The 14,279-nt window shown below is 35.4% G+C and overlaps 1 protein-coding gene across 1 annotated transcript in view; it reads left to right on the forward strand.

Moving 5' to 3' along the window:
• LOC102699018 (catenin alpha-3) overlaps window positions 1–14,279 on the forward strand; it is a 545,540-nt gene that overhangs the window by 43,180 nt on the left and 488,081 nt on the right. The window contains exons 4-5 of the mRNA XM_006630805.3: window positions 298–464; window positions 9,442–9,561. Of these exons, the coding sequence (XP_006630868.2) occupies window positions 298–464; window positions 9,442–9,561 (287 nt within the window). The remainder of the gene's footprint in view (window positions 1–297; window positions 465–9,441; window positions 9,562–14,279) is intronic.

Consider the following 14,279-nt stretch of genomic DNA (forward strand, 5'->3'; position numbering starts at 1 on the left):
GCTAGAATGACTCATTCTATTTAGCTGATGCATAAGAGATTACACAGTTCAATGAAGGAACACTATGAAGAGTAAAATTCAGGACAACAAGTCTCAGTGGACAGAGAAGAGAGCACAGCATCTGTTGAGACTTAACTGTAAAATCCTTCAGATTGGAAGACTAAGAATACTTTTTTATTTGGTTTTACTCCCAAGTCTGTACTTTCTTGTTTTAAGAAAATCACTTCCAGTCCCTTCAAACGCTGTCTCTTCTTCTTAAGGGTGCTTTTTTCAGTTTCGAACTTGTTCTCCCTGTAGGTCACTCCTTGACTTGGACAGCTAAAGAGTTCACAGATGATCCATGTTGTCTGTCCAAACGAGAGGCTGTGGTTCAAGCTGCTCGTACTCTACTAGCTGCGGTTACAAGACTCCTCATCCTTGCTGACATCATAGATGTCATCTATCTGTTAGAACATCTGAGTACTGTAAGTAAAAAATGTTTTTTGGTCTTTTTTTTGTTTGTGCAGTTATCAATAATGAGATACTGTTTACCAATGTCTGTATTATAATTATAGTGTATACTGTATATAAGTAAGTATAATCATATTATCAAGTTTTGTAGCCCATACTGTATGCAGGTGAGGGAGGGAAAGAACAAAAAAATAGTTTGAGGTTAATGTTCAAAAATGATCTAAAACATTTTGTGAGTTATCTTTGGGTCATAAAATACTAAAAAAGTTATGCTGCTGGTTTTCTTAATGTAATGAAGTATTAAGACAGAGATGTTAATACAGTTGAAATGATGGAAGCAAATGCAGAACTTAGATTGCGTACAGTACCTGCCTTGATTATTTTCTTAAAAAGCCCTTTAGTGAAATAGGTTTAAGAACATCTGAATGTGATATTTGAATCTAGTGCACAAATCCTATTCAACAGAAACATAGTATTCAACACTTGAATTTTGTAAAAGGATATCATTTTCTGTATCCATTAATTGTAATCTTATCATTGTAAGTCAAGGACATGAGCTAAAGAATTCAAGAGGGATTGCAAATACATTAATGTAAAAAATCTATTGCTATAAAAAAAGGACCTCAATTATGAACCACAGTTTTTTCGTTATGTTAATACTCTAAAGGCCACTGTTGTTTTTGTAGAAACAGTGCCTTTTGGCTAAATTGGTTGACCATGCAGAAAAGACACTATTTCTTTAAACAAAAAATGTGCAATGTCTTTAAATTATCCTTGATTTTCAAATTGTCATCATATTTTTAATTTATCATGATCATGCACATAAATTGTAAACTAAATAGACCCTATTTAAAGTGTTTATGCAATAATAGTATATGGTACAGTATGTACTGTATGTTTGTAGAACATTTGAAGGACTATAAAGTAATGTATATATAAACTATAAAGTAAACATTGACATGGGATGTAATAAAATAAACTGGGTGAGGGTGATGTATAAAGGTAGAAATAAATATAATGTCACGAATTTAAATAAACAGCTAACATGTACCCTATAGTAATAAATGAAAACCAACCAAGTAGATACAGTACAATGTTTTCTTGTTTCCTGATGCAGTAAGATGGCGAATTCTTGAAAAGTCAGAAACATATAAAGAACATGGATATACAGTATGTTTACAACACTTAATTACAAACTGACACAAACTTATAAACTACTATTTACACATGATTTGCAAAGATTGTGAGTCCCTGAGTCCAAGCCTTTTACAGTCTAAAACTGCCCTCCATCATCCTCTCAGAAATGGATCCACCTTCCTGCAAACTATCAGTGACACAGCAGTTTAACGAGGTAATGCTGGTTTCTGCACTTTAAAAGATCCTCCAGAGGACAGTATGCTCTCTACAACTAATGTAAAATTCTCTAAATCAGACAATGCATTTGACACAAACCAGCCTTGTGGGTACTGTACTAAAACAAAATAAATCCTCCCTATCTTAAAAAACACATTCATCTGCCCCCAAATTTAATTTTCCATGCTGAGAAATATCCATTATGTTTAAGTCCTGAAAGAATAGGTTGAATTGCTGGTGCTTTGGATCTGGGGAAAGGTAAAATTCACAGGTCTTGCTTGTGCTCCAGAGGTTGAAAGAAAGTTGTGGCCTTAGAATATACAGATATACTAAGCTAATCTTTCTGGACTCCTAATGTCCTAATAATACCTTTAGAACAACAAAGTGAAGATTTAAAATTAAAATTTAAGTGAAGATTTTGAGAAGTTCAGAATTCAGAATTATTAATAAATGTTTATTAACCCATAACAGCTTTCTTGATCTAATCATACTATATAGTAACACTTTTTTCACTTTCTTAATTACATACAGAATTTTTAGTAATTATGTATAAACAGTAATTAGAAAACGGATTAGTTTATTTTAGATTTTAATTGTTAAGAATATATTATACATAGTGGCTTTAAAATCATAGCAAATATAAAAAAACAAAAAAGAGGTCAGTAGTGATTTGAATGACATTCAAAGAATTATGTTCGCATACCGATAAGTTGATTTTAGCTGATACAAGTTTCCACAATCTAAAGTGTAGGAGTCTCTGAAATTATTAACCCAATTTTGTACCTGCATGTACTGTAAGTTCAGTGAGGGTTTGCCTAAGGCGTGCTTTGTTTAGATTACTGAGACTGTAAAGATTCATAGAACACCACTTCTACAATGTCTGAATATTCGTTTACGGCAATATAAATGAAAACATTTGAAGGTTCATTTTAGCATTCTCTTATTGAGCACTGTGTTGTTAATTGCAATCAAAGCATTTAAAAAGTCCTCATTAGGAGAACAAAAGTTTTATTTTTTTATTTCTTCCTTGAGGAACCAGGATGCTGCTGTAGTTTATACCCTTGAGGATGATCTGTGAATTTTTCAGAACCTTGACTTTATCTTTATTAATATGCCTATTTATTTTTGAGACACAATATATCAATACCTTTGTGGGAACACACAGCATACAGTACAGAGGTTAATACTGTGAGAATTACTGTTCAACAAATACTGTATTTACAGTATGTTATGCCAATAAAGCTACTTGAAATGATACAAACACAAAGAAGTGTGAATGGCTGATGATAACCAAATGAACCAGTTGCAGGGCATACTCTAGACACTTAATATCACCTGTAGTTTCCTTTCTCAGCCTGTCCGGGGGTGAAGTTACCACCACCTGCCCATCTTCCTCAGTGTAATATACTCAGTTTAATATCTGATATGTCCTCAATACAAATGCTCATGCAATAGTTTGAAACATTTCTGTGCTGGGCAGCCACTATGGGCTTAAGAGATCGTGAACGTAAAGTGAATATCTAACAGACTGTGATGTATAAAATTAATAAAAATATAAATATATGATATATACAATTAATTAGATTTTATTATTATTAGAGAAAGAATATTTAAGATTTTGATTAAAATCAATACAACATTTCTTCAGTATATCATGTGGCATTTACCACATACAGTATAACCTTTGAAATTCCCTGGCAGAAACCTGGCTGTCCAAACCTAGTTTCAGAGCATCTTTTTAAAGCAGGAGCCCCCAAAGAATTTAAAGAAGTGGATAAACTGGTCAATAAGAAGTGGTAAATATGGTAAAGAACAGGCTTATTTAGGTCATTAAAAGTTGAGATGAATGAAAATGTCACGCCCTCTGCAGCCAGAGGGCGCTCCTTCTCTGTCCTGTCCCTAGTTTCCGGTCTGCTGTCCTTCCTGTCCCTCTCTTTCCCTTGGGCTATATATTTCCGGGTCTTGCACTTTGTCCTCGCTCAGCATTGAGGTTCGGATGTCCTGAGACCCGCCTAGCACCAGGGCGCCCCACGTCCGCTCCCTGAGGGCATAGGTTTCTATACGGCATTCCTGAACTCTTTGCACAATGAGCCCGGGCCTTTTTCCCGTCTCGCCGCTACGCATATGGGTCTTTTTCCGCTCTCCTGCTCCCCACGGTTGGTCCCTTTGGACGTCCGTGACAGAAAACTTTTGATGAATGTGTGATCCTAGCTGCAGGATATGTTTGGTTTCAGTAGTCTTTCTGATGTATGAGTTCAGAAAACCGTCTTTGAGAACACAGACGGAGAGATTAGAGTGGTCGTGGTCGTCAGAGGTGAAATGAGAAACAATAGGCTTGGAGAGATCTTTAATCTTCACAGCCCTGACATGTTCTCTGAAGCAGTCTCCGAGTCTCCTTCCTGTTTCTCCAATGAAGATGGCTGGGCATTTACTGCAAGAGATACAGTAAATAAGGTTGCTGGAGGTACAAGATGCCCTCTGGGTGATGCGGAATTGTCCTGAGGGGCCTTTAATGAGTGTGGTGTTGGATGTATACTTGCAGGTGAAACAGCGAGCTCTGTTGCAAGGGAAAGTGCCTGGTGTGGATGGTTGCTGAGGGCGGTCAAGGGAGCTGTGAACAAGAAGGTTGTGTAGATTAGGTGCTCGGCGATATGAGATGATGGAGCGGGCAGAAAAGAGGGCCCCAATGGAGGGATCATCCTGTAGGATGGAAAAGTTGTTGTTAATAGTCCTGGGGATAGGAAGTGTGTTGGGGTGGTAGGGAAGCACCAAAGGAATGCGGTTGTTACGGTGGGAGTTCCTGATTGGGTTGATGGTCTGAGGGGTGTTTTTGGCTCGGGCAAGGGCCTTGTCAATAACACTGCTGGGGTATCCTCTGTTGATGAAAAAGGAGTACATTTTGAGGGCTTGGTTCTCGAAGTCGATGTCGTCGCTGCATAATCGTCATAGCAGAAAGAACTGTGAAAAAGGGAGAGAGTTTTTAGTGTGTTTGGGGTGAAATGAGCTATAGCTGTGTGAGATAGCTGTGTGAATCCGTGGGTTTGTAATAAACCGAAGTGGAGAGTCGGGGGTAGTTGATGGAGAAGTTAATGTCTTGGAAACGGAAGAGCAGTGGAAGATATGTTAACCGTATATTTGAGGGACGGGTGGAAGTTGGTGAAATGGTGCAGGAAGCACTCAAGCTGATCGTTGGAGCATGTGGCGGCACCGACGCAGTCATCAATATATCGCTTGTAGAGGTCAGGGACATAGCCAGTGTAGGAAGCAAAGAACCGTTCTTCTACCCAGCCGACAAAAATATTGGCATAGCTGGGTCCCATTCTGGTGCCCATGCCAACTCCACTCACCTGTTGGTAAAAAAGATTATTGAAAGAGAATGCGTTTAGTGTGAGGACCAACAGCGCCTCCTTTGTCTGCTGGTTTGATGACAATATCATCCCTGTTGCAGAGAGATTGGAGCACCTGATTTTCTCCTTGGTTAAGGTTGGACCTGTGTTTACTGGGTATGGAGAGTGCCTTGGGAGCTTGATTGGTGCATTGGTTAATGAAATAATCGACTGGTGGAAAACGGCCAGAGGGGGGAGTCCAACAGCTCTGTTTGGGATTAATGTTGTTAATGACATCAATCACCAGGTTGTTATCAGCTCCCTGTGATGAGGAATCGTCAGCAAAATGTGCTCTGAGACGGATACTGCGGTAAAAGCGGTTAAAGTCGACATTGGTCTGGGGGATGTCCAGCTTCCTGGGATCTGGTACAAAAGGCCTTTGCTGAGGAGGGATCGCTCATCCTGTGAAAGGGAAAGGTCAGAAGGTATAGTGACAACAAGGTTAGGATTGGTGAAGGTGTTTGGTGTGTTGATGGTTTTCTTCTGTAGAAGATTACTGAGTTTTTTGTCCTTCTCTGTAGTGAGAAACTGGTAGAGTTTAGAGATGAGAGATCTATTGAGTTAGTTATGAAGGGAAGATGATGTGCACTCTGCTCCACTTAAAAACATTTTTGCAATATAATTTTAATGATCTTTTAAAAAATTGGTGGTACTATTCATGACATTTAGATTAAGGCAGGCTAAAAAAAGAAAGCAAATCAGGATCAGAATCTAGAAAGCAGGGAACGTTTCTAAAGACATTAAGACAATGTGTCATTAGAATAATTAGTTTCTGGGTTGAATTACATTAATAGTAACATTTTGATGGGGACGACAAAGAAATGATAAAATTCATAAATGTTTATGGATTTAAATAAATCAAATATACATTTTTATTTATTAATGGCATAATTTGTCTTACATATTTTAAGTTACATTGTTAGACTATATACTGTTTATTATCCAACCAAACATTTTTTAAAGCAAAAATTAGAGCACAGGAACTTCAGAGACTTAATGGATGCCCAGCTCACAGAAGCATTTCATACTGTTGTGTGAAACTATTGTGCATCACCATGAATGTACTGGTAAATGGGATGTACTGCATCAGATATTACACTGAGAAGAAGATATTTTTAATTAAAATTCATCAGATATCCACAATGCATTCTGTGGATTGAACTGAACATTCTTACAGAGTACCAAGTAGGTGGGAGGGAGCAAAGCGCTTTTGGTTTGTTTCTCTCTAACTGGCCTAGCAGTCATTTTATTGACAATTAGATTCATTTCCCATTACACCTCAAAATGGCATTAAAAAACAACAAACATTTAAGATTAATGATGTTATGAAACCAATCCAAAAACGTGTTTACATCTCACTTGTTGACATCTCACATATTTACATCCCTCTCTTCCTGTATCCCTCCTTATGTTGACAAGGATGCTAGGATTCCCTGTGGATTGAGAAGTTACCAAGGGTTAGCTACAAAGGTGGAGATGAGGTGGAGGAAGTATTTACATGTCTTCATGGTTCCAGGAGCAGACATTCAAATCTCACTTCCAGCTTTCAAAAATATTTACAATTTTCTTCATACCATAAACTATGCTTAATTAAACTTTTTTGAGACATGTATAAAAGAACTGTATAAAAGGAGTTTTGCATTTGAGCCCACTGAAGCCAAGATAGCTTCCCATTGTGTATAAATGATCTGAAGAAAAGAAAGAACAAGCTGTCTTTTCATTTTTTTGCTTTTCATTTATAAACTGAATTAGCATTCAGACAAAATATAAATACCCAATCTCCAGGAGCACAATGATGCATCTCAAGAGACTTTTGCCAGTGATACCAATGAGGCACTGACTTCATTAGATGATTCTCAGTAAGGGCACTATAAGACAACCCTGAATACAGAAGAGGCTGTAGTGATTTATAATTCCAATGATTTAGAATGAATGAGTAAGTAAACCTGAAATAAATTGCACTCACAACAGACAATACAATAAACTATATTTTTATGTATTTGGTTAACTGAGTAATCTCACTTTGTCACACTGCCCCCGGGTGTTACTTTTGCTACAGTAGCTCTAAACTATGCAGGTTTGTCAATGTTATTGCTACTTTTATAATTTATATTAATTTAATATTTAACTTATGTGGCATATACAATTAAGAAAAATGTTAATATAGTATGCATATTATTTATTATCTTTATTATCAGCAAGGGACAATTTGGGGAGAGCTTGCGTATTAACCGGGACTCGAATCCAGGCCTCTCGTAAGTGTCATTCTGATTAGAAGTGCTTAATTAAATCCATTAAACTGCAAAAATGCATTAAATACCATACAAATATTACATATACTGTAAACACCAATAAATACAATTATTGATGTTATAATTCCTTGAAGAGAAAGTGAAACCAAATGAACACAGAAGTGTTTCAAAGTAACACTGCATGAACCCTTACATTAAATCACATGATTACATGAAAAACACTAAAAATAGATATTATAAATAAAAAATATTTTGATTAACCAAGTTAAAGAATACATTAGTGCTCGGATGTTGGCGGCGAGAGATGTACTGTACGTAGGAATGCGGTTCGTGACAAGTACAACAGGTTAAGTGAAGCTACCGTTTGACTAACATCTAATGTACCACAAGTGGCATCTACCAATCTTCTATGGCAAGCCAAACATCACACTAAGATAATAGTGGACATGACTTTTGTCTCACATTTTGAATGGCTTCATCTGTAGGCATTGGAGTTTAGTGCAAGTGTATTAGAGAAAGGCAGATTTTTTTTGTGTGGAATGAACCATGTGTAAAACGCTTTTGCTAGTTTTGTCATTAGAGAAGAGAGAACAGAAAGGAGAAACCTGGAAAAGGAAGGAGCTCTAAGGTCTCCTCCAGAATGGAACCAATGAGAGAGCTAGGATTCTGGAGGGACTTCAAGTACAGTAACTATGGAGAGCCGTGCAACTAAAAATCCAAAAGATCGTTTGACATGGCTAGCATGCGTCCTGCAACGTTATAACAGTCTGAGGGCATGTATTGTCACACGATGTTTAAGAGGAATTATGCATTTATAACTTATTAATAAATACTCTAACAATACTCTAAACAATAATACTCTAATTTGTGAGCACTATGATTTTGCAGTTATACATTATATTCTTCTACCTGCTGGAACATATTTTAACCTGCAAAATAACAATGATATGCAATATTCATTTATATACTGTATAGTGCAGCTATTTGTTCTGTTTTAAACATTTATCTGTATTTAGCTTCTAATGTAATTAGTAATTCAAATAAATAGCTGTCTGGAAGATGTTCTGACAGTTAAATCTGAAATCTGAGGAATACCTGACTGAAATTGAACTAAGCCACTTCTCAGTTCATTTAAAAAAAAAAAAACTGTGACCTAGATAGAATAGCACTGGTGAGTTAGGTTGCTGTTGTCATGGGTTTCCTGTTAAGAGTAGAAAGTGTTAATGCAAAGATTTAATGGAATTTGTTACTTTAGTATCATAATGAAATTGGTAAAATAGAATTTAAGAGAAGTAGTACAGTAAATACTTAATTTTTACCTGAAATGATTTTACATTTGTCCTACAAATATATGCAGCTGCTCTGCTTAAAGACAAACTTCACAGTTCTTCGCAAATATCTAAATATAACTGAGCTTGAAAAAGCACAGTGAGACAAGATTTTTTTTCTTCAGTGAGATGAGAGGCTTTATAGAGGACCTACAGTAGTTGTTAAAACATTATAATATAATACTGATAGACTTCCTTCTGTAATTTTCTCTCATTTATATTAATCTGTCAAGTTACATGTTAAAGAACAATAGAAACAAATAAGAGTACAATCTGGATTAAATAATGTGAAAAGATTAAATAAAAGGGCAGGTCATATCGTGCAATCATGTCTCGTCTTTACAACAAAGAAGGCTGTAACTTTCAGAAGGCTTTTAGTTTCTTTTGTCAAATGCAAAAATAAAACATTGCATTTTTCTCTATGTATTACTGTATATGATGTTTTTAAATTAAATTATTTTTAATTTAAAGCCCAAAGAGGGTTCAAAGACTAAGCACTTCTTCACAGTTTAATTTGAATAATTTAAGGAAACATTCATTAATGTATCGTTGAGTGTCTGCAAGAAAGAAAATTGATCTTTTCAGGCAAATTAAGGTTGATTTTTTATTTTCTTGGATTAGAAGAAATCCAGTTTGCTTCTGTGTGGCCAATTGTTCATTTTTCAATTGCAGGTTCAGAAAACATTTGAAATTCTCAGAACTTCATCCAACAAGATTGATCTGAAAAAAGCATACCAACAATTTGGAAAGGAGCTAAATGTATTGGATAATCTGGCCCATAAGAGACAACAGGTAAGCATCTTCTGGTCTAAAAGAATATTCTACTTTTTCATAGTCAGGCAAGCACATATGCAGACCTATTAGTGTGTTTTTGTAATGTTTAGCTAACAGGCTTTCTTCTCATTTCATCTGGTTTAAACTTTTTTTATACTGTGAAAATATGTTTTAAAATAATGACACGACAACAGTTTAATTTATGATAAATTCACAATCTAATACATTGTGGATTGCAATAATGGATGCATTCATAGAGGAAATTTTTAAAATAATAATAATAATAATAATAATAATAATAATAATAATAATAATTGCTTACACTTATATAGCGCTTTTCTGGACACTCCACTCAAAGCGCTTCACAGGTAATGGGGACTCTCCTCCACCACCACCAATGTGCAGCATCCACCTGACATAATGACATAAATTAAATATTTTTCTCTTTTAGATTTTGTATAAAAAGATTATATTGATAGATTTTCTTCCCAGAGACACAAAACATGATGATCAGGCCATGCTGAAAAACAATCATTTGGATACTGAGACATTGACAATGATGATATAATAATAATAATAATAATAATAATAATAATAATAATAATAATAATAATAATAATAATATTCCAACATGTACAAGAGTTGTAAACATTCCCAAGATACAAAAAAAGAATTGTGCATCCGTTATTGTTTTGGATGGTGAATTTGCACAAATACATTTCAATAATGTAGTTTGCCTATCTCTGAATCTCTGAAATTATAGCTAGCAGCATAACAGAATAAATGAATATTTTAGAAATTCTAATGAAACTCTTAATGTATCTGATAAGAGACATTTGTTACTGAAAATATGCATTCAAATGTTTGACATGATATTTTAAAGCATAGCTATAATATAATAAGTTCTTAAAAACCACAAGAAAACATCTGTGGTAAGGTTTTACAAAATGGTAGCTAAAGCGATGTTACTAGAAAGTGTTTAGTGTTGCATTTTGGGGTTAAGACTACTGTAAAATAGACTTCTGTATGCTCATTTATTGCCATTGACATTTTCTTACATCTGACTTTAAAATGTACCTATTTATAATTTTGTGAACATGAAATTTCTGATATAATACTAGTATATTTTTAAAGTGGATTGCAAGAGGTGAATTGCTTTAATGGTTTTAAATCAAAAGGGCTTTAAATTTATTTTTTAGCCATGAGATAGCAGCCTTTTTCAAATAAGGATTAGGCTGCAAATCCTCAATTATTGTACACTTGCTTTTTGTCCTTGAAATGCTGTATTGCTTCACCTTGATGGTGACCAGATATTTTAGTGATCTGCTTTTGTTTGTCACAGGTTTGTCAGACCTGATCAATAATTATGACATCTAAACGTCAAATCCATCAAACTGTATTACTTCAAAAGGGAGTATAAAGTAGTATTAAGAACACAGTTTAAGGTAACTGAACAGCATGTGGTATGTTGCACTCTTTGCATATTGGATTGAGTGGTCTGAAAGTAACCCCTGAAGTGGGCCATGGGTACAGTACTATATAATCTCATGGATTTTATAGCCTGATGAAATAAGTTCTATGTAGAGCACAGTGGGGGCTTAATCGTTCCTGAACATGCATAGCATTCAACAACAGCATGTGAAACAGTATAGCACTGATCTTATTTTCTTTGATATTTAGAGATACGGTATAAATCAACGTTCTTTGGGGAAAATCGAGTACTTTAGTCCATTTTTTACTAAAAAGGCAAATACACCATATATATTTTAAAAAAAATATTTTGCTTATTTAATCACAAACTTGTTTTAACCAGGGTGTGAACAGAGAATGGGAGCCAGAGAGTATTTTAAACACTGATACAAAAGTTAAGAGAAGGAGGAAAAGAAGTAGAAAAACCTGGCTAATCAGCCCATCATTTGGTTTTTAGTTCCTTACTGACAAAATTCTCAAATCTAGGTGTTTCTTGAAATAAATTTAGTTATCAGTTTCAACAACATGACTGGGCAGCTTTCTGTTCACAGGTTTAAATGCATGTCAATATAGTTTCTATGTGTATTTCACTGATTCTGAAGAAGTCCCTTGGGTTGTTGTTGTAGTAAAGTGCCTTTTACGGATATTGAATGTTTGAAATAAAATTAAGATACAGTTTTTTTTATTCTGTCAGTGTAGAAAATTGAAGTTCCAGGATATATCTGGTCACTCTTTTTTTACTGACTCCAAAACAGCAAGACCTGTATTGTATCATGATGACAGAAACTGTACACAATAACCTAAATGGAGTAATGAAGAATGGGTTATTTCTTCAATCTCTGTGTTTCCCACTTTTTATTGTTCAGCTTTAGGTGACTGAGGAGTGGCTGTTAGATTTTAGATTAAGTTTGTGACACTTGGCATAGTAAACATTTCTAGCTTCAAAGCAGAGAGGATGTTTGTTGAGATGTGGGGGTCCCTTAATCAGAAACCATTGTAAAGTTTACCTAGTATACCTAGGTAAGTTGTGGGTTAATGATTTTCAATTAGCAGTACAGACACACGCAATATACTGTAAGATCACACTAAGAGCACAGGGAAAGAGCACAGAGAGAGAACAAGAAAGGAGACAACAAGTAGAGGGGAGAAACAGAATGAGGAAGAATAGAAGAGGAGAGAGGAGTTGGAACTTGAAGCTTGTGCCAGGTGAGAGCCCCTACTTTATGATCATCCAAACCAAAACTGACTGGAGCTAAGTGAACCTTGCTAAAGAGAGCTTGCTATTCTGTGTTTTTAGGGAACTTGGATTTCCTGTGTAAAGATACCATGGTTGGAGACGTATTTCCTGCTTGTGGGTGTGTTTTAGATTAGGGAGATAGGCTCCCTTTTATTTTGTGGCATCCGGGGTCCAGAAAGAGAGATTCAACTGCAGTTTGTATTGCATTTATGTAGACGGCCTCTCGTAATCAGACACAAGCTTCTACTAATTTCAGAAGGTACAGACATCATATCTAATTATCCGATCAGCCCTCTCAATCACTACCACACCTCACAGCTGCACACTACTTAAGAACTGTTCACATTTACCTCTGTGCACAGAATTGGGTTTCCCTATCAAGCCTATCAAGCCTCTTGTCCACACCTTAGAAGCAACTTCCTTGATCTCTCTCTTGTAATTCTTGACTTCGCCTTTCTCGGATAAGTACACCCGGCTTATGCCGCCTTAACATATCTCTTATTTGGCCTCTGTAGGCATAATTGAAGAGTTTCTTATTTAGTAGATGTCTGGGTTTTTTTCAGGGTGATTAGAATCTTAGGCCTCTGAAATGTCTTGTTTGTAAATACTGTACATAGAGTAACTTGTGTGTTGTATGTTTTGTTGAGTTTGTGTTTAGTGTCGTTTGTGTCTTTTCACCATTAATATGTATTTGTTTAACCAAGTTTGCTACCTGTATACAGTACTCTTAACCTGTTAATATTCAATACAATATGCCCAGTCTTTTTCCTCTATTGGTATTCTTTGCAATGTTGACAGGTTTGTTTGCTATACCACAACTTACAGTAGATATTCCAAATAAATCAGGAAAAACAACAGTGATCTTAATATGCATCTTTGAGATACTGCACTTATTACATCATTTCAATTTCAGAATTCACTTTACCAAATTTCCTGTCCATTAACCATTTTTTTAATTCAAGTACTGTTCTGTACAGCTCCTGTTCTGTTTCAGTCCTTGTTCTTTTACTTGTTGTTATTTTCATGTTTCTCTTTCTTCTGGTTACTCCTTGTTTCTTTTCCCTGGCTTCTTTTGTTTTATTTTATTTGAATTCAACCTGTTTCTGGACTTAATTTGTGGACTTTTTATCATAGTGTTCTTTTAGTTATCCGTGTCTGTTGGAACCTGCATGGTCCATTCCCTTACTTACTTGAGCTGTCTAGGCAGCCATTGCATAGTCTGTGCAATTTTAGAACTAATCTAGTCTGTATTTCCTTGTTTAGCTTTGTGTTCTTTTTATAGGTGGGTGATACATTAGAAACCTTCGAGTCAGTAGGTGTGACCATTGTCTAGAAATAGTTGTGAAAAAGTTTTGTTAAAGCCTATGAATGGCAATTCTTGTTTCCCGATGTACAATTGAAATCCATTGTACCATGGAGATTAAGTGTCTTGTGTTCTTCATACCTGTAACACTTATACCTGTACCTCCTCTTTGCAATTATTACAAAGAACTTTGTTTGCTATAATGCTCTTGTGTATATATGCTCTTGTACCGTTGTAATATCCTTTGACTATTCCTTATAGTCTCTTGGCCTTTATAATATTATTTTAATAAAATTGGAAGACTTGTGTTTGTAGATGGGTAACAATAAGAGCCAGTTTTACTCAAGGCTTAGAAGACTATTGTGTGAGTCAGTCACAACACTGAAGTCATACAAATGCATAGTAATATTCCAACATTACATTGGCTGTTCATTAAATTCTGTCAGGTTTAGTACAGTTTGTTAAGGCACACTTGACAAATGAACCTAAAAATATAAAATCCATACCGTGTATTCAATAATGTGTTCAGAAGTTTTCGCATTGGAAACATTTCTTTCTTCTTGCCTTTCTGCATAAATGAACTAAATTAATAATCAGCTGGTGAATTTAATATGAGGATACTGTAGGTTAAAAGGGTATATAGTGTGAAATGTTTGGGAAAAAGAGCAATTGCTGTGAAATCTTTGTACTAGTGTTCTTTATTTGCTGTCAAAAATAACTGAATGT

This window comes from Lepisosteus oculatus, chromosome 4 (assembly GCF_040954835.1).
Source record: "Lepisosteus oculatus isolate fLepOcu1 chromosome 4, fLepOcu1.hap2, whole genome shotgun sequence".
Taxonomy (NCBI): Eukaryota; Metazoa; Chordata; class Actinopteri; order Semionotiformes; family Lepisosteidae; genus Lepisosteus; species Lepisosteus oculatus.